Consider the following 21,989-nt stretch of genomic DNA (forward strand, 5'->3'; position numbering starts at 1 on the left):
AGTGCAGCCGTTAGAGATGACCAAAGGCCTCACGTGAAAATGAGCGTAGTTTCCTTAAACCTACAACAATAATGAGTATAGGAAGATACACTTTAAAAAAAAAACATGGTAAAAGGAAGACAATTTCTGTCAATGTGGGGTTTTAAACTGTTTTTTGGCTCTTAAATGGTAAAACTCATCTCAGTCCACCTCGCTTGTCTGAAAAACTATTCTGATTTGCCTCCAGATTAAACGGCCCACCGTGATGGCTATTTTTTGCTGCGTACTTAGTGTGTGCCTGAATATCCCATGAGCCTCTTGGGCAAATTGTCAACAAGGGACAGCGGGTGGGGGGGGCGGTATGGGGGGGTGGGGGTGGAGCCACGCTGAATAAGGAAGCGAGGCTGCGATTGGTCAGCAGGAGGACGGGGAGGAATGGAGGAAGCCATGGAGCAGAGAGAGTGATTGAATAGGACAGAGAGGGAGGGAAGGAGGGGGACAGGGACGGGGGGGTGAGGGTGGGGGGCGCTGAGTGGGGAAAAGAGAGAGAGAGAGATAGCAGCAGATGGACTGCTGCATAGCCTGCAACACACTCACAAAGGATAGAGCAAATGTGTATCAGTGGGTGTTACAGTGAGTGACTGAGCCTCTTTCATGTCCTTTTGGAACTGGATGTAAGCAGAGAAATAAAAAAAAGAAAGGATACAGAAGAGGAGACAGGAGAGTGAACACTTCCCACTTCGGCTGCTTTCACAGTGCAGGTGCAAACTACTGTAGTACGCCTGCTACCGATGCACTGACAGGAGCATCTCGATAAATGGTAGGGGCTGTCGCAGGGTCGTTCTCTGAGTTTCGTTTTGCATAAGAAGGGAACTGATCGAGGGTACAGAAGGGAGGGCGGGTTGGAGGGCACCTCTGGGAGCACAGAGAGGGAGATTCTCTATGGTGAAGATGAGTCTGGACCCTGTACAGGTGATGAGCGGACAGGTCAAGGAGCTCCAAGTTGCCCCTTCGTCCAACGGGGACAGCAGAGGATCATGGGAAGAGAAAGAAAAGTTTGATCAAGACCACCTTGGCCTCAGCACCAAGCCGAAACCAGTAAGTGAGGACGTCTGTCGGTGTGTCTGTGTTTGTTGGCCAAACAAGTGGGTTTTTAGAGACTAGAGTTTGTACGTCATCAGGCCTCTTGTTAAGACTTTTACTGGACCACACATTTCTTCCCAAGGTCCCTCTGTCCTTCTGTCCTCTCATTTGTCCTGTTATTGCTTAGTCTTGGAGTTTACGTCGCCCACGTGCGGCTTAAAGTGCCGTTCCTAAATGGGGGGTCAGGGGTTAGATAAGGTTAGAGTGCCACAGAGTTTTTTTAAAAACCAACAACAAAGAATAGTGTGAAGGTAAGTTCTTCAGCTAGACTACCAAGCTAACACACAGCTTAATGTCCAGATCCTTCTCGTTTCACTGGACTTTACGGTCTCTCAGATATATCTGTTTTTGTCCAATTAATTACAGTAATGTCACTCTATCTATCATGAATGGCATGAACCAGGTTTCCTCCTTCATATTTTTACGACCATTTTGAACTACAGCATTAGACAAAGTAGACAGAAATGGCAAAATTCAGAATCAAAGTTTTTACACTCATTTGAGGTGATGTTTGCCTTTTTTTTGAAAAGTAGTTCATGCACAAACATTTTTGCTGAACAAGTTTCGATGCAGCAAACTTTTAACTTAGATGACTGATCAGCTGTTTCTGCTGCAGACGCCTTGGCCTGCGCATCACGATCATTACATGTCTTTGTCTCCAGACAGCATGAAACATGGCCAAGGGTGCACTGGCCACCTGCACTGGCCTCCATGAGAGCATCACAGACCCGATTTGAGCCTAGTTTATCTGCTCCAAGCTAATGGAAAGGCACCCAATTCCCATTCTTTTCCACATTTTGAAAGTTTGCTTAAAATGCACTGGACATTAGATAAAAACACGGTGGCAGCTGGAGCAGTGCCACTCTGAAAGCACCGCAAACAGATATTTCTGACTCCAGATGTTTTTCAGTTCCCCTGACAGGTTTCACTCAACCAGTAGGTCCTTAGCTCTGCCTCAGAGCAGCCTGGCCTCTGAGAAGCTTCTTACAAGTGAAGTCGTATTTGCAAAAGGTTAACATGAATCCGAGCTGACGAGCAAAAGAGAGCTGGACGCTTGCAGCGGCAGGGTTTAGTGCTGTTTCTAGTGTTTTTAATAGACTTTTAACATCGTGACCAGAACGCATCAGCTGTCTGAAACAGAATTATGTGCATGAAACAAAAACATACGCAACGTTCGAGAAAGAAACAAAGAAAAAAGAGAGAATGATAAAAATAGAAAAACAACAGTATGAGCAGAAAATACTGGCAAAGTGAGACAAAGTATTAGAGCTAAAAGTAGCTACAAGCTGAGTAATCTCTGCTGCTTGCGGATTAGTGCGACCACACTGGTGTGTTTTCACACTGTAAACATCCTCCATCTATCCAGATTATTATTATTATTATCATTTCTTACATAATAAAGATATGACACAGCACAGATCCATCATCTCTGCCTTCATCTCAAACTATACGTAGAGGGTTTATCTGCACTCGCATGTAAAAGATATCATACTTAGAGATACATGACAGCATTAGTGTCTGCTGCATGTGATCATTCATCAGAGGTAATGGTCCACACAGATTATAGGGCTTTTATTCTAATCATTGTCTGTTATTAAGAGCATCAGATATTGCTGTTATCATAGCACAGAACTATGACTCAGTAAAACCAGTTTCAGACTTTCCAAGCTTTTCTACTGTGCCTGTGTTAGTTCTTCAATTACCTATTGCTACGTGATAAATGTAAGTAAAAATAGCATTTTTTTTATCAGTGTTTTTACTTTAAAAACCTTCCATTTTTTTCTTTCTACACGTTTCTCTGTTGGTGGTGGACAAAGATGAATGGAAACACACAGACAGGCTTCATATCTCTATTCCAGACACATTAAATTGGAACTTTATTTACCTGACAAATCAAGTGATGAAATTTCACCTCATGATGCATTTTCACGGATGACAGCCCCATCATGCATAATTGCCTACTCAAGAGAATTAATTCAAAAGATAAATAAGGGATGATAATGGAACATGTAATTTTTAGTAATGGCAGCTTTCGCTCAACAACGCAGGCCTCGTTATAACGAAAAAGAATTCACTACCTCTTTCATTTAACCCACCAATTAAATGGCCAGGGCAGTGTAATTAAGTAGCATTCATAATAAATTAAATCCACTTCTCACCCACAGTAAATGTGAAGGTGAGGACCAAGAGAGGAAAATGACTCAGGGGCTGCAGTTATTTTCAATAATGAAGTAATAAATAGAGGGACTGGAGAGAGAAACAACTTAAAAACAGGAGCAAAGGTGTAAGGAATGGACTTAACAGGGTGTTATGCACCCAACGTTAGCATGTGCGGACAACTAGTTTACTTCCTAACATAAATCAGGCCATGGAGGAAGTCATGAGCTAACTACGTGTCGTGGGATCACAACTACACATGCTATCAGGGTTTAGCAATACGGGTAAATTTACCCCAACCCAACTTATTAGATGCTGGCTAACATGAGGCAGGTTCTGTTAGCTCCAGACTGTAATAAAAGAGGAACGCTGTTTCCTTATTTCCGTGTCATCTAAATAGATCACCATTAGCTTGATCAGCTAGCTAGCTGCAGCCGATCAAATCCACCAACAGGCTGACAAGAAAGGCTGAAACCCTGCTGTCATTATTTGAACAAAACTTTTAGAAAATGATGTGCCATTATTTGCCATATTTCGACATTAACTTTACTGTAATTTTTTTAAATTTCGCTTTCCTTTGTCAGTGTTTCAATAATAAAACATCCTTCATGTTATCACAAATAAGTTTCAACTGATTCATCTTTGAAGAATATTTTTATATAGTGAAACAACACCCTTAGACACTAACATAATGTAATTATGCTGAAACATAACCATATTCTTATTTTTCACAAAGCACTGATCCATTACTAAATACTGAATACACTAAATATGTGGCCGTACAACATCACATCAGACTTCTCTGTCACTCTCTGGCTCATATGTGGTCGTTAATAACAGATTAATGTTGGCCTGATTTAAAACAAACAAAAACCCACTACTTTGAAACTGCGCTCACTGGCAGAGCGTTCAGTCACACTCCTCTGTTACCATATCTGCCAAGGCCTGAACACACTGCATCATCATTGGCCTTTACTTATCTATAAATATCAGCACCCCTGCTGCTACTCACCCCCCACCCCACCCGTCACTGTCTGCCCACACCTCTATTTCCCCCTCTGCTTCCCCTCTGTCTGTTGCCTGGAAATCCCTTCCACTTTCTTGGATGGATGGAGGGGACGTCTCACAGCCTGAGATAAAAAAAAAACAAAAAAAACAGATGACTTATGGATCTTGGTTATGCAGAGACACCAGTCTGACAGAAGTGTAGGGAAGAGAGGAGGGGGACGGTTCTTTTTCACGCTTTACGGGATAATAAATGGTGCTATAATTAAGTGCACCGTAAAGTAAACACACGAGTGTTTAGTTTTCCAGCAGGTTTAATTATATTGACTTACCTTTGCCATCTCACAACTCAATAAGTAGGAGAGACAGTGACTGTGGGTTCCTGTGCAGGGGAGCCTTGTGATCAATGCATTCCCAGCGGGTAGGAGGCCCACTGAGATAGGGCAGGCAGTTAACACTACCAGTATCAGATCACAGCCAAGAACCAGACCCTTGCACTGGGATCACTCCCCGACTGTGTGACATGTTATTCATAGAGTAAACTGACTCGAATGGATAAGCTGCACCAAAGGTCTCGCTCATCAGTGAGGCTGTTTCTGAGCAGAACTTGACACAAGACCCATGTTTTCTATTGTAAACCACACTGCACTTAGTGCCAGACAATCTCTCTGCAGGAGAAAAATTCAGACAAAGTATTTTTGCTCGGCTGTGAATGAATGCTCTCTGAATACCCGATGAATAAAAACAAAATGTCATTCTGCTAAGGTGACAGGGAGACGAGCCCGGAAGGTGGAGGGAGGCGTGTTCTTCGTAAGTATGTCCCATCATCATGTGAGGCCAAAGGTTGTGTCCATGGCTACTGAATGACCATCACCACTGCCCCCTCACCTTCTTTTAACCTCCTCTGTGACGGCTGTCCACGTGTCTTGCATGAGCACGGACACGCCCACTTTACTAACCGACAACCCGACCCGATGCATCGTCGCGTGTGCTGTCATGTTGATTCACATTGTCCTGAGAGTCTGGGTGGTTGTTTCCCATGGCAACAGCTGACTGATATTTAGGAGCCTGTACTGCTAGGAGATGTACTGTCAACGTCCGTGGCATCCTGCTGACTGGAAGACATGTTGGAGACATTTTTACCACCTTTTTACACAAGCCCACATAGAGTTGGTGATGTACCTTTTAAGACATCTGTTTCTTTATAACACTGGAGGATCCACTGCTGGTTTTATGGAAGGCCATTAGAGCCATAATTCACCTCTATTTACACATGCTGTACAACAGTATGCTACACTCGTTTTTAATGCTGCAATGTTTACAACACTGAGATCAGTCAAAGACGCAGCTTTCAGAAGAACCTTTTTATGACGTATATTAAACATCCCATATTTTGTGTTTAGAGATCCTACTAGAAAACATTTACTCAAGTTAATGTTCAAACAACAGATTATTTTTCTCATACCAGACGTGAGTTTCAGCTGTTGACATGACTCCTGTCTGCATGCTCCGTTTACAGAAGAGCAAACAAACCCTTATGACATCATAAGGGGAGCCAAATCTAAACAGCATGTTTTCACACACGCATTTACAGAAACATTAAGTAGGAGAGAAGGAGAGAGAACGGTCTTCTCTCTTAGTTTGGCGGTCTCACAGATATATCGAAAGGACATTAAAAGGCGCATTTTGCATAATATGGGACCTTTGGTGAAGAATATGACATCAATCCAAACGCTGCTTTTAAGACCATCTCTGTGTATGGTAATGAGCCCCTCTTTCTGTTTTACATAGCTAATATGTTAAAAGTTTCTATAAACAATCAGTGAAGAGTAACCTCTGACCAAAGCGATGCATTGATGAAAGCTGCCTGCCACAGTAATGCTGCAGACCTGTAGATGGTGTACATAGGAGCGAATTATGACAAAGGCTTTCCGTATATAATCGCACCTGTACACTTGCAACATGGAAGCTTGCAAGCCAGTAGCTTCTATTCAGAGAGTTTGCTGCTGTTAGCAATGATTCCCACCAGACGTTTGTTCAGCTTATTTCACCACCTGCTGAGTCACTGACAGCTCCTGCACACTCATAATGTGTTTGCCCTGCATTTTACAAAGAGGGATGGTCCAGCTGGCATTAGCTGTGTCTCTTTTAATGGATTCTCTTGTGCTGATAGCAAATGATCCGACTGTCAGGACAGTCTGAGTATTTCTATGACCCTCTGAGTGCTCAAGTCACAGCTGGGAGTTACTGTGACTTTAATCCACAGTTGTTACACCAATCAAATTACAGCCTTGCCAGTGACAGTCTGTACCAAAGGTTCACGGTCCGTGGAGAAAACTGATGTGATGCTGATAAAGAAATATAACTTTGATTTCCTTTTTTAAGTAATTCTAATTTTCACTAAGTACACAAGTTAAAACAACCCCAGGACTTTAAAGCTGCGACACCAATTTATTTATCCTGGCTCCTTAGCAGAAATAGTTTTAATTGCAGTGTGATTAAAAACAAAGAAGCCTTTTCCTCTTTTCCCCCGCGGTTCCTGAAGTTTACTTAGAGAGAATGTTATTATTAAATGAGCCAAAGAAGACAAAGCAGCCTCTTTTTGCGGTTAAGTGTTTTTACCTTCACCACACCGCACTTCTGGAGGACCTGCGTGTTCTTTTAGTTTTGCCCTGACAAACCTGGCTACACCCAGAGGAGAAGCTCCCTCACTCTGGTGATGCAGGCTAAATAAAGCTAGTCTGATCAGTGTGTGCTACAAACACCACCTTTAACTACACCTCTGTTTGTATACATTACCATATGTGGGCAAACCTGCAGGAAGGTCCCGTGCCTCTCCGTGCATCTCCTGTGAATATTTTTCACCGGACAAAAAACATTTGTGTTCTGTATAATTGCAGACAGATGACGCTCGTCATTGTGCACACAAGAAATTGTGGAAATTGGATAATGTTTGATCAAATTCAACTTTTAATCTGCTTTACATGTGGGTCAGATTTAATCCTGACAAAGTGTTTTGTGTGTGTGTGTGTGTGTGTGTGTGTATACCTACAGGTAAGTAGGTGACATGTCAGCAGGCAGTGTGGTTGTGATGGAATAAGGCTAAGGGACAATGGCTTAGCGCCCCTGCCAGCCTGTGGCCTATTTACCAGCACGCAGCCACCGGGCATGGAAGCAAACACACGTGTCTCAGTACACAGATTCCTGCTCCCACTGCAAACGCACCAGACTGAAGTACACACATGTTGACAAAGAAGCATTGTTCTTTGACATTATGTGCTTCTGCCTTTTAATGCCTGCACATGTTTTTAATTTTCCAGTTGCACTAATTACTAATAACAGTAACTAATAACTACCAAGCCATACAACAGTCAACAGCACCTGTAGTAGAATATTTATTCCCCTGTTAGATTATTACAGGCAACATGCATGATTTATTGCTCAGCACATTCAGACACACATTTAGTTGTGTGCACTGATACAACACACACACACACACACACACACACACACAGGGACCTCTTCCCACCACCGGGCATCATCTGAGTGCAGCTGCCCACTGTGGGCACTAATGCCGGCTGCCCCCCCAAGAATGCCGCCCTCCCCCTCCACACACTCGCACCCAAGCGTAAACACACACACACACATTAGGCAACATGAGGCCGCTGTGCCTTCTAGTGCTGCTCATTAGAGCTCATGGAGGAGTGGTCTTCGATAAGAATCACAAACACAAACACACACACAGCTCCGGCATCGTCGCTCTCAGCAGGACTGGGACACTGCGCGTGCCTTTATGAGTCACCGTTTGACATAAATGTGTGCCGGCAAAGTACTAGAACCCCCCCCCTCAGTTGTGTGCAGTATGATTTAACCACACAGAATCAGCATTCACACGACACAGTCGAAAACATCATGAGCTTCAAGAAGCCAGGATTTGTTGCAGGAATCTGGTGCTGAGGAGCTAACGAGCCAGATGTAGCTAAAGAATTAGGGATTCAGAGTATAAACAGTAATTCAGGGGCAGAACAGAACAATCTTACATTTTTTCCCCCCACATAACAGGAATTTGTGGGCAGTGTTACCAGCTTGTGTTCAACATCAGTGTTCAACATCACCCAAGTGCTGAACACATTTGTACCAACGTAACACACATTGTAAAAATGTTTTCTATTAAGATATTACATTCTTACATTTGGGGACATCATCTTTAATTCTTTTAGTTATTTATTGTTGAAAGGAGTTTTACCAACTCAGCACTATTATGTTAATTGAAGATATTAGTGGGAGGATTTTTGCATTTTTTTTCCCCTAAGTCAAAGAAAACATCAAGAACACAGAGGAGGTCTTGTTTTTTAAACCATTACAATAACTTTTGTGCAGCCCCGTCAGATGAAGCTGTACTCAGGTAGTTGTAGTTGCAGCCGTAGTGTATTGCAGGGTGGTCATGTGACTGTATGCAGCCGCTCTAATAGTGACAGATCTCCATTCATATAGTTTGTAGCAGCTCAGACTGGTGACAACAGATAACAGGCATGACAGAAAGTGAGATGGTTTCTGCATGTAGCCCAGCATGTGTTGTGATGTGCAGAGCTCTAGTAAAGGTTTAATGATGCTGACCCCCCCGAGTCCTCTTGTTAAAAAGGTAACAGCACTTGTATCCGTGTGCATCCGTAACATTTAAAGTATTAATAGCAGGGTTTAGTTTGAGGGTCGGTTTGGCAGCACAGGTAAAAATAGGCTCATCTGCTCCTCTGACACCTTCCACCTCCCCCCAGTGTTTTCCACTCATTGTCTCAACAGGTCATCAATGCTCGCTCATCTTCCCCTTTCCTTCTGTTCCTCTTCATCAAACCATCATCTGCCCTGTGTTTCTTTTACTGCAGCCGAAGCCAGAGAACGCAGTGACCATCGCTGTGTCCTCGCGGGTGTTGTTTCGGACTGAGGTGGAGCAGAAGGTGTTTGAGCAGAAAGGAGTGGAGGAGTATCTGAGATACCAAATCGAACACGAGAACGAACCCTTCGCGCCTGGACCCGCTTTCCCCTTCGTCAAGGTTAAAGCCACACAAACACGCGCTCACAGAAGGAACAAATGCAGCACAGACTTTGATTTGTAGAGTGAGATGTGTCACCTGCGGTGCCGTCCTCAGCCAACTGTCGCTGTGTCCCGACAGGCTCTGGAGACAGTGAACGCTCGTCTGCGGGAGCTGTACCCACAGAGTGAAGAGCTGTTCGACATTGTTTTGGTGACGTACAACCACGCGCACGTAGGAATCCGCCTCATCAACACCATCAACCATCACAGTAAGTCTTACAGAGGTGGACAGAAACAGTAGTCCAAACAGAGAGAGCAGGTATCAAAACACAAGGTTAACGAAGAATATGAAAATGTTCGACTTTGGCGACCCATCAGATCAAACAACGTGGCTTTAAATACAGAATGCACATGAAATTATGTAGAAAAAAGGAAAAAGGAACAAGAATAAAAAAGTAGAAAACAGAAACTTAATCATCCAGTCCAGTAAAACACTGTCCAACAGAACAACTTGGAAGGGATCAGAAGAAATGGCTAAATGTGCAAATACAAGTGTGCTGCCAGCTGTGTATACTGTAGAGACCAATACGGTCAGTGTCTTAGTTTAGGCAGGAATAGCCAAGGGGAAAACTTTTCTGAATAAGGATAGGAGTCAATATGCGCCAGACACTGTTACGTGGGGTAAGTTAGGGCTAAGGTACAGGGAGACATGGAGATGCCTAAATAAGGCATTTATTGACAGGAGGGGGGGGTACAGGCTGGGGGGAGCTCAGACTGGTAGCTGGGAATCAATGGCTAAGACTTGAGCTGGAGGCTGGAAACCAGGAACTGAGGCTGGGGCAAAGAGAGTTGGGGCAGAGTAAGCAGGGCCGGAGTGAGATCCAGGAGAACTAAGGAGACAGAACCAAAGCAGACGGACTCCAGCGTCAGACTGGGCCAAACAGGCACAGAGTGATAACTGCAGGGAAGCAGAACACAGGCTGGGATCTGATTACTTGTAGAGGTCTTGATTATAGAACAGGTTGCAGCTGGTGGACTCTGCTCTGACTTGAGCACACCTGTGTCCACTCACTCACTCACACACACTCACACACACACACACACACACACACACACACACATTCACACACACAGAGGGACAGCATGCTTGGGAGAGTGGCGGCAGATTTAACAGACATGTTCAAAGGTAGCATAGTGGAGGATGTCTTTAATCCATAAGGAATGGTCAAAACCTTTACTTTCCTTTAGACCAGGGGTGCCCACACTTTTTCGGCTTCGCAAGCTACTTTTAAAATGACCAGGTCACAATGATCTACCTACATTAAAAATGCTAAACTTATATTTATTTATATATATATATACTGAGTATACTTTATATATACAATGTATGTTGGCGCACACTGCATAACTGCAGCTAATGTAACCCCTGGTATTACACATAAAAGCAGTAAGGCACATAGGTGACAAACAGTGATGGAACCATCAACATTGCACACAAGTGACCAGAGGAATTGGAACATTCAATGCATTTATGGTCACTACCTTCCTCTGATGACTTGCACTGAATGGAGTCGAATATCCCTTCCTATCCTATTCCCCACCCCAGAGTATCCCTTCTTTAGTGGATGTAAATTGGAAGATGTGAAGATGTGGATGAGATAATTGGAGTTGGTTGAAACTGACGCAAGCTCAGCCGAGAGACAAACAACAACGTGTATGAACAGCTGACTGGCGGGTATCCTTCCCAGGGAAATCTCAGACTCTCATCTTCCTCACAGACCACTTCCTGCTCAGCTCCTCGCATGTTTTCATATCCTCGGAGCCCCAGGCCGGGGAGAGTTCAACATCGCCTCCTTTGGGATGTAGCAATAACCCGAAAGGCCTGAAACAAAAACAGCTCCGAGCGGAGCCACCAAAGCAACGCACGGCCCCCCAGATGCTTCTACGTAAGATCTCTCGGGTGGCTCCCTGCGTGACGGGCCCGACGCATTCAAACAGTCCCCTGACCTCTGACCTCTCCTGTAGTTCTGAAGGAAAACATGGCCTCTCTGATGTCACAGGGATTGTCGTCCCTCCAGTGTCGGCAAGCAATGGGAGAAACACTTACATACTGATGTGTCTATCTGGTTACGCTAACTATTTCTAACAGCTGCAGGATGAAGTATTAAGTTTCTCACTTAGCATTTAGATGCACTGGGGACAACTGTACAGCCAGAGCCTGACTGGGAATGACAAGCATAGGCACCATATCAGCGATTTCATGCATCTACTTTGCATGTATACATCATAGGACCCAAGGGCCTAGATGACTGGCACGCCCTGTAATGTGCTCTGTGCGCTGGTAATTGAGATTTCTTGTGCTGACATAATCGTTTGCAATGGAAATGACGACTGGAGCCACCTCACCACCTCACCTCATACACAACGAAGCTGCTCGTCCTTTGAGGGGACGCCGGCGTCTCTTTGCAGTCCGGCTGGTTTCCTGCCTCCTCATTACCATTTCTTAGATCTTCTGAACAAGCAAATAAACCACTCGGAGATGGATGATGTGAAAATATTTTTGCAAGGAGGGAAAAAACAAGATTCAAAGACATCAATGGCGAGGACATTTTCCCCGAGTGACTCCCACACCTGTTTTTGAGGCGGGGGACGCTTGAGAGGTTTGATATGATGAGGTATGATAAGCGTAGTGTGGGGCTCGAACTCACCAGGGCTCACACTACAAAGCTAAATAAACTGTTTAGGGACGCTGGAGAGGACAGATGGTTCTTTGAGTGATGGCGAGGTCACCCGGGGGGGGGGGTTAAAGAAGTCTCTGTTTCTTTTAATCTCCCTCTGCCCTCAGTTCCCTCTGTTTGTTCATGAGTCTTTGTTTGCATAAGTGTTTCTTCTTTTAAAACTTGGGTTTCCATTTTTTTTCTGGATGGAGTTCTGTCACTCAGCTATTCAGGAGACAGTTTGTCTTCGGTTACGTGGTTGACTTTTCTCCAATGCTTGCCTTCTTTCTCATGCAATAATGAATAGTTTTTTACCTCTTAAGGCCTTCGACAGCTTTTAATATAAGCAATCGTAGAAGTTTAGATGGGACAGTCACTTTGCACTAAACACAGACGTCTTCAACATAAAGCCAGGGGTCACAAAGAGACACTAGTTCACTTTGAGTGCACCTCTGTCCTGCAGGTCTTCAGACTTACTGTTGATGCTGGCTCATGCTAAATACAACCTACAATGCAAACAGTTGTACGTTAAAAATTGAAGCTCTCAGAATTCTGCACTTTGCTGGTTTTGCCTTCTCAAAGTGAGGAAAAGGAAACCTTGTGACGTTTTTACAGAACATAAAGAAAAGGCAAAACAGATGAAAATGTCTCAGATGATTACTTTCTCATTTCTCATACATCGTACACTGTTGTACAGCAACAGTTTCCCACCAGTTTCTCGCCTGACGTCAGAATTCCACTCGGACAGGAAGTGTTGTTGTCCACATTAACACAGAGCAACATTCACAGGACCTCTGCCGACACAGCAGAACAAAAATAACCAAAATCTCTTTGTCTTCTTTCCATCGTCAAGCAACAAACAGCAGTTTGTGTGCTGCTGCAGAGATGTGCCGATCACATAACGCATTTATGACGGTGAAGCTGTTTGGCAAAATGAGCTTCACTGGCATTTAAAAAGAGTGATCACACAGAGAGTCACAGGAAAGCTACTTTACAAATTGTGGAAGGAATGCAAAAAAACAGATGAAAAAGTTAAATGCACATTCAGTCTTCAGCTGGCTTAAAGGGGCATTCTGGTGGTTTTACATAAAAGTCAAGTCTGAGAAAATGACCCGGATGATGTCACAGTGACGTCATCAGGGTCAACGTGTCTTGAGCTTGGGCACAACAAATTTGTAAAAGAAAAAATGCATCACAAAATTGAGTCTTGGAGTTAAAAAAACATGGGCATTTATTACAAATTGGTCGCATTATGGGAAATGTAGGATCCAGCTGTGTTATAGTCAGGATATCTCTATAAGTACGTCTTCTCAAAGGTCCCCCGTCTTTATGGAAGTGCTGTACTAACCCCCCCTGTAGAGAGCCCCTTAATGTGGATGAACTCCAAGTTTCCTTCCTAGTGCAGCTTTAAATAAATGACATTACCTAATCAGCACACTGATCTCCCTCCCACGCTAACCTTCACTTTTACTAAATCACCCTCTATCTAGGGTGTCGCCCACCTGCTCTTAGTCTATTATAACCTTTAGCTGTTCTCAGAGTCATCCCCCATCCCATCATTAGTCCATTACTTGTTTCCTGTGCTCTTTCTAACTGTTCCCCAGCTTCTGCTCTCTCTGTTCTCTAAAATATATCGGCTTATTTTACCTGAACAGCTCCGTAATCATGGATCTAATTACCTAATAATTCTCCTCTCATTCTCCACATACCGTCTCCCCGCTGCCCTTTAGATCAGAGCCTCCTTAAGCCAAAATGCAACAGACACTTTCCCACCAGTCTTAATTTCTAATGCCTCTCATCTGCACAGCTCAGCCCCTCCTACAGTCCCCTCATGCCCCTTCTAGTTAACCCACTTCTCTGGACCCTATCCACCTTTTAAGTGCTTGTAAGTTTATCCTCTGACCCTGTCCTTACCCCCCATCTCCCTGACGCTTCACCTCCTGTGACCCCTGACATTGCATATCATGAACTCCATAAAACCCCATCTCCAGGCAGGAATAACAGATTTTTCTGTTCTGTCTCGTGATGTTTGCTCAGCCACAGTCTGTAAACATACAAATAAATACATGGACCAATATAGTAATGGATCTGTAAGGCATCCAGTGTACTGTATGTTGACATCTAACACTCAGCGATGTACTGAAACTAAAATCCTTGTTGCTGTTTGTTCCTCTCTCCCTCAGACTTGTTCATCGAGAGGTTTTGCATGACAGGAGGAAGCAGTCCTATTGGCTACCTGAAGGCCTGGCACACCAACCTCTACCTGTCTGCTGACGCTGATAAAGTCAGGGAGGCGCTGGCTGAAGGTGAGCACACACACACATGAAGAGGGGAACGTCTAATTTTATCTTTTTTACTTGAGAATTAAAGCTGAGGACCAACAGTTGTACCAGCTTTAGACTCACGCTTTTCCATTCTTTTTTCTCTTTACCACATTCAGGATGTGACATTTTTATAGAAAACATGTTTGATTAGCTGCAAAATCTTAATGATTTTGATATTATCTATATTATCCATATTTATTAAACTTGTAAGAAAAAAAACAGCTCTGAAGAGCCAACATGGGAGTAACAAAATTCTTTATTCCAGCTCCCATGCGATCACATGATTAATTACATATCAGAAACAAAGGTTTAACCCATCTGCTGCATTTTTCTTTTTTTTACACAGAAATCCTTAGATGTCTCAGTGACATGTTTTAATGATGTATCTAGATTTTTACAGAAACTGAAGCAAGTAACCTGAGGAAATTGCACAAGAACAAGGATCAGTTCAACATTTTTGGAAATATGCTTATTAGCTTTCTTGCTGAGAGTTAGATGTAAAGATTGATAGAATTTCATTCTCATATCTAAAGCTGCAGTCAGCAGCATTTTTTGCATTAATTCAGTTGAGGACACGCCTCTGCACAATGATTAGAAACATAGATACGTTTCTATGCGCTGCTTTTGCATACTTTGGTCCATTCTCTACACAGAAACTTTACAGCAGCACTTATATTGTAGTGTCACAAAGTTGAATGTCTTTCCGACCTTCCAGGCTTCCGTTGTTTTCACTCACTTCATTAGTGTGGAAAATGCAGAAACTTTGACCTTGCATCGGATCTTTTTTTTTTTTTTCATCATAGCTATCTTGTATTGTTGTCATGTGCAGAATAATGAGGTTGACAGATATATGTGATTTCAGATAAATGGAATAAAACTCACAAAAACGTCAGTAATGCCTTGAAACTTCAATTTAAAAGCAAAGTATGCTGCTATAAAATTCTGACACACACTGCGAGCTGCAAGTATATGCTCTGATTTTTGTTTGCATAATGAGCAGCAGTGATTGACATGTTCTCCACAGCTGCAGTGACATTACTGTGAACCAGCACACCAAAGGCAGCAGTAACATCCCATTTGCTCTGGCTGCGGCTCTGAATAAACATCAGTATTTCAAAACACGGACTCTGCCAGAGAAATACAAGATGCTAATATGCTCAGGTGACAGGGAGCCGGAGACAGAACACGTTGATGTGAAATTTGTGGGACTCTGGTGACAACCGCCTCTGAAGGTTTAATTTAGTTCGGTGCAGCACATTTCCTGACGCATTATTACTGCTGTCAAAAAGGAAGAGAACATACGGCGACAGGGCACACCAAGGGCAGACAGAGAGGGTTGAAACCAAAAGGAAGTGCAAAAATCCTGCAAAGCCAGAACAGAATGAAGGATGAAACCAGCTTCAGATTCATTGAAAAGCAGGATTGGTATTGGCTCAGTTGACATGGAACATTTTTAGTTTTTCAGAATCTTGATTTTCCAACAGTCAGAAGAAGAAAACAACATGATGTATTTTGTGTCACACAGTGTCAGTGAGCAGAGCGCTGAGGGCAAACGAACTGGAGATCTGACTGATGATCCCCTCAGGGTGACTTTAGGGACTTTGTTCATGTGACCCACACACTTAATGTCACTAAAGCAGCGACTCACACACACACACACACACACACACACACACACACACACACACACACACACACACACGGGTCAAGCAAAGGAGCTGTCCTTGACATTTTACTTGAAAGCTCTTAATTAGCTGTGAGGCCGTTTGTTAATGCTTCGTGTAGGCTGGGGGCCATTACAAGGATCTGTTCTGAGAACAGTGAAAACATTCCTGATCTACAAATGAAGTGAAGTGAAATGACGGCTGGTTTCATCCCCACAAGTGTTTCTTCTGTGTGTTTAATTCTCATCCAACAAGCATCTGATTATCAGCAGATATAATAATAATAATAATAGATTCTACTGTTTTTTCCTGATTCGTAGCGAAGTGAAGCAGAATGAAAATGCAGTAAAGAAGTAAAACAAAAGTGAAGTGCAGTGAAATAAGCTGCAGCAGAGTGAAGTGAAACGAAGAAAAGTAGTATCCAGTAAAGTGTATTGTATTGAAGTCTGTTCAACCTCCACTTCTCTTTCACTGCCTTCAACTGCTGTACTGTTGAACCTCTTCTTGTTGGTGTCTCCGTCTGTGTTTGTGTTCAGGCATCGCAGCGGCCACCATGTTCATGCCAGAGAAGCAGACCGAGGTGTCACAGTCCCAGCTGAGGGTGGCATTCGATGGCGATGCCGTCCTCTTCTCTGATGAGTCCGAGCGCATCTTCAAGGCCCACGGGCTGGACAAGTTCTTCGAACACGAGAGGGACAACGAGGACACGCTATTGGATCACGTATGTAGTGTTCACTGGCAGTCTGTAAATATATTGTATTACTTTATGCTAAATAACAGATGGAATCAGTACAGATTGCATTTCCCGTAACATAAGATGAAGCAATAAAATCAAGGTAAGCTTTAAACTCTAATCACCTGTAAGTGACGAGGCAGATGTTCTCGATATGAAACCCATTTCATTAACTGATTATTCTGTGAATAAATTATGCAAAATGATATGATAAATGGCTCAAGAGGCACTGAGATGGAGCCTGTCAGCTAGGCGCCTCGTCCTGTCTGACAGCCAGCAGTTTATAGAATTAGCTTTAAGCTGACAAGGCTTCAACATGCCTCCATGAAAACAAAATGCTGCTAATCCAATAAAAGTTTTCTTATGCTGCGTCCGCATAAAGATCAACAACAACAACCAATGATGCAAAGCATGAAATACACAAAACAAGACCCTCTCGGCAGGTCTGCTTTATCGTAGTCTTCCTCTCTGACAGGGTCCCCTGAAAGGCTTCCTGGAGACGCTGGGGAAGCTCCAGAAAAAGTTTTACGCTAAAGGCCAACGCCTAGACTGTCCCATCCGAACGTATTTGGTCACGGCTCGCAGCGCCGCCAGCTCCGGGATCCGGGCGCTGAAGACACTGAGGGCCTGGGGCTTGGAGATCGACGAGGCCTTGTTCCTGGCAGGAGCACCGAAGGGCCCCATGTTGGAGAAGATCAGGCCTCACATCTACTTTGATGATCAGATGTTTCATGTGGAGGGAGCAGCTGAGATGGGCACCATCGCTGCCCACGTGCCCTACGGCATTGCACAGAAACATAACGCCAAACACAAAACCAGTGTGGGGAAGTAGACTTCACAGAAGAGGGATGGGACAGAGAATCATTTTAGAGAAGAACAATGTGAAGTTGAAGGGTTGCAGAGAGCTTTGAAAGATGAATTTGTACTGTATGTACCATGGAAATGCATCATTTCCAGACTGTAGCAATTGTATTGTAAGTTTGTTTTATCACAATGTGAACTGTCTCACCTTAAAGCCATCACATTAGAGGAGGAAGATACAGGTCTGGGTCGAGGTCAAGTGGAGGTCTGGAACCTGAGGTGACCCGGGTTCAAAGTGTCCCTCAGCTTTACATTTCAAACCCTCAGTCTACGCAACACTGACGTTTTTGGTCAAATCTCACTTGATACCCGAATTTGGAAGGTGCTCGATCGCCATGGTGACCTGCTTTTCCTCTAACTGTCTTCATAGAGAAGACGCCTCTGGAGTGACTGCTGGAGGATACAGAGTGACTCTATTTAAGATGAACACAGAGACAACGCTGTACGTCATCAATGAATGAGCCATAAGCACAATGCAGAGATATTATAAGGTTCAGAATTATAGTGATGTACTGTAGCACTGAAGTCATCATTTAAAGTTTATGTTTCAATCATTTTAGTGAGTTTGACTTCATACGAATGTAAAACTGTGTGTTTGCAACTGTACAAAATGCGTTGTATGACACTGAATATTGACTAAATATATTATCTACTGTGTTAGTCTGAAACAAATGTAGAAAGCCATAAGTTTCAGTTGGTGCCTTAGTATAAATGAAGTGTGGTCGGTCTGATACTCTGGTCCAGGGTGAAATTCAGTCCAGACATTTATGGTCCACAGAGAATGAAGCCTAATGAATTTAGTGGTGGTCCCCTGACGTCTCATGCTGCCTCACAGGTCAAAATTATCACCTTAAAGTTTGACTTCATGACAGAGCACCTCTAAAGCTAATGAATGACTGAACTCCCCTTACCCTCAGCTGTTCACAACACCATTAGCATGTCAAATGTATTTCGTATTACCAAGGAAACTGTATTCTTTTTATTTTTATTTTGGTAGTCCAGAACAAATATAGACAGCCGGAAGTTTCAGCAGGTGCCTTTAGTTTTGGTGAATACACTGTTGTGTTATTGGTCCATGGAGGAACATCTCAACAACTTGATGACCAGTAGCAACAAACAGCACCATGGACATTGTTCAGCACTGAAGTTCAACACTAAGGCACCCTCACAGCTTTACATACCATTATCATGCTACGGTTTCTTTAACATGTTAAATGTATTTCATATTACAGAATAAACAAACACCATATTATTGTCATGTTAGTCCAAACCGTTATGGCCATGCTGCAGTGTGGTCCACTTTGTTGTGAGCAGCAACAGTCCAAAATTGACCGAAACCTCCACACAAAGTTTCAGACTTGACACAACACCTTTAAAACTAACTAAACTGCCAAATAATATATAATAATAATTTGTCTCCCCCTTTGGCGTCTGATAATGACACACAAAGCATTCTTTTATTTAGCACAATGTAGTGTATAAGAGCAATAAAGGTCACTGCATATAGAAATCAGGGTTCATGTCCCATAAGTCCCATAACATAAGCTGCTTGGCTAAATGTTCTAGTTTTAACCCTGATCATAAGTAGTTTTAGTGACTAAACCAAAGTGGGACACTTTCAGAACACTGACCATGTGTTTTTTGATGTTACCGTGACGATGAAGGTGTCGTATGCCTGCCGCAATATTAATTAGATGGTTAGGGTCGCCTGTATTTGATGAGCTGGGAATGGGAATCATGTGGAATGAAGGGACGACCAGAACAGATGCTCTGTGTGTCAATATTAAACGCCAAAGGGGCAAAGCATCAGAATTTGATCCCCTGGGAATGAGAAATGATTGGCTGTAGCCAATTGACATTTCAGACCATTAGCATGCTAGCATGCTAATGGTCTGAAATGTCTCTAGAATGGCTATAGTGGTTAATGGTTATAGGATATAACAAGGCCTGACATTTTTCTTCTACCAGTGGTGAGAAGAAAAAACTTTTAGCTCCATGTTTAATCCATCCAGCCTTTTAACTTCCCAGTGTATATAATGAGTATTACATTTAAAAGTCACTCTGGCTGCTAATCAGGGGGCATTACAGCCTCTGAACAGGGTGTTGCGATGTCTCACCAGCGTCAGTATCAAAATATCAGATGTTCAACAAGCAGCTGTCATAATTTTACTGCCCTCTCCTGTACATCAAGGCTATTGCAAATACACCCCTTTTAATTGCATCGGGCAGTCAGTATGATTTACTTTTGATGGAAATAACATGAATTTGTCTGTCATTGACAAAATGGCCGCAGTACCATTTTGGAAATGTCAATCCAATTCACATCACTCTGTCACTGCTGGCACGTCCTCAGAAACATTATCTTATCTAGAGTAGACTTTGTGATGCTTCATTACACCTCATCAGCCCTGAAGTGATGGATTTATTGGAGGAAGTTTTAGCAGAATCAGTCACGGCAGTCTGGGCCTTTGGGTGACATTCAGGAACAGATTTGTGCAGATGATGCAGCGTTTGAACATTTCAACAACAAGTTTATTATGACTTTATTGATACTTGGGGGGGGGGTTGGCGGGGCGGGGGGGGGGGGGGGGGTGGAGGTGGCATTGCATTAAGAAAATGTACACGAACATTAAATAAAGATGTAAATTATCGTACTTGCTTTACTCAATTAATGAAAACGTAATGTAAGATGACAACAGATGAACACAGGACTCCTGCAGTGGGAGTCAGTGCACTCCTTCACTCTACCATGGAGTGGCAGCACTGGAATGATAAATGACCAGCTGGTCTTCAATCACCACATCTAGGATGAAAAATGTTGGGAAATTATCACTTGACAACAACTCCACGCACATTTAAGTTATCTTAACTTGATATAAAATGTTATCTTACATCTTTTCCTCTTCCATGCCTTCCTAATTTCTTTTTCCTCTCTTTTTGTCAATATCCCTCCTTATCTTTTCCCCACTTACTCTCATTTACATACATCTTCAAGTTGAGCAGAACCTCATTACTACCCACACTTCCCCTCCCCTATTCACATAGCCTTGATAAATGTGTTAATATTCCTAATAATTCCCAGGTGAATTGGATCTTCCCAGCACAGCCTGGGTTATAAAAGCCAGAAAGCGCCGACATCCAGTCAAGGTCTATCTGGAGCCATATTGCTAACAACACCACAGGGACAGGCCCTGCTGGTAAACGCTGATGGACTGGCATGTGTGTGGATTTTAAAAGCTCTAGCACAGTGGGCTGATGTTGCTGGCAACACACAGCAAAGGGCAGTTGCAGATAGATAAGATATGGCCAGCTGGCGAACTCTTCGCAGCCTATGCTCGCTTCATAATGACACACATGCACAGGCTGCCAGCTGTATCCATAAACAGACAATAACCATCGGTTTGAAAGGAAAGTAGTGAAAGAGGATGGCTCTGTGCTGCACTACGCCAGATTGAGATATGCCTGGGGACAGAAATGAACATAATAACCCCCCAGCCTGTTTCTTTCAGATTGGCTGCTCACTAGATAAGTGCTGGAAAGTGGAGACGAGTGAAGACAAGATGAAAAGAAAATGCAGATCAGGTTGATTTGGTTTGGAATATAGTTTCATTTCAGGTGTCATGACCAACCTGTGCCCTTCCCTGAGGCACAGATCATGAGATTGCTTGATCCCTCCTATGATGGGGGGACAGTCATGGAAGTGCAAAAGATAAATAACAGAGTGAAATGGGGGGTTGTTGTATAGATTAGGGATACGGTCCACTGACTGACTGCGACTGATGACAGAATATGGAACGTTACGTAAAAGACCATAAGCTCAAATGTAAGCAGTCTTACTGCCAGATGTGACCTACAGAGGGGAGGCTGAGCGGGGCGGGGCGGGGGGCAGGGGCTGCAGCCGGCCTTTAACAGCGCTGGATAAACAATGTGATAAAGAAAGACAGAGAGGGAGAAAAAAGATCAGCAGAAAGAGTGAGAAAGACAGATGGAGATGAAAGCAGCATTTGCCCCAAAGACACAGATAACAAGAGTGTTGTTTTCCTTCTGCTCGGCTACAACGCTGAGTGGCACCCGTGGAGGGAAAAGATGGGTGACTCACTGTCTTGGCAGTGATGCTGGACAGACTCAGAGGGACTCTGCAGTGGGAGACCAGTCCACAAAATGTTTTCCGATCTGTTCCAGCACACTTTTGCATGTGTGCTGTGCGCCCAAGCACTCGAGCTTTTGGAGCGCTTAAAATAAACCGCCTTCTGAAAGAGCTGCAAAGTTTTGTTTTTGAGAGCATTTTCTTGCCTTTATTGAATAGTCACAGGTAGGGGCACACAGAAGGGGCACTGAAAGGCTGAAAGACCTTTCAGAATTATCTTCTCTGTG

General features: G+C 43.4%; 1 protein-coding gene across 1 annotated transcript; it reads left to right on the forward strand.

The window, feature by feature from the left end:
• Nucleotides 1-515: 515 nt before the first annotated feature.
• On the forward strand, nucleotides 516-20,177 carry nt5c1aa (5'-nucleotidase, cytosolic IAa). Its single transcript, XM_070846045.1, has 7 exons — nucleotides 516-1,077; nucleotides 5,050-5,094; nucleotides 9,168-9,335; nucleotides 9,456-9,585; nucleotides 14,217-14,339; nucleotides 16,558-16,742; nucleotides 17,230-20,177. Exons 1-7 carry the CDS (start codon nucleotides 922-924, stop codon nucleotides 17,584-17,586), a joined length of 1,164 nt encoding a protein of 387 aa, XP_070702146.1. The 5' UTR covers nucleotides 516-921; the 3' UTR covers nucleotides 17,587-20,177.
• Nucleotides 20,178-21,989: the final 1,812 nt, after the last annotated feature.

This window comes from Pempheris klunzingeri, chromosome 16 (genome assembly GCF_042242105.1).
Source record: "Pempheris klunzingeri isolate RE-2024b chromosome 16, fPemKlu1.hap1, whole genome shotgun sequence".
NCBI lineage: Eukaryota > Metazoa > Chordata > Actinopteri > Acropomatiformes > Pempheridae > Pempheris > Pempheris klunzingeri.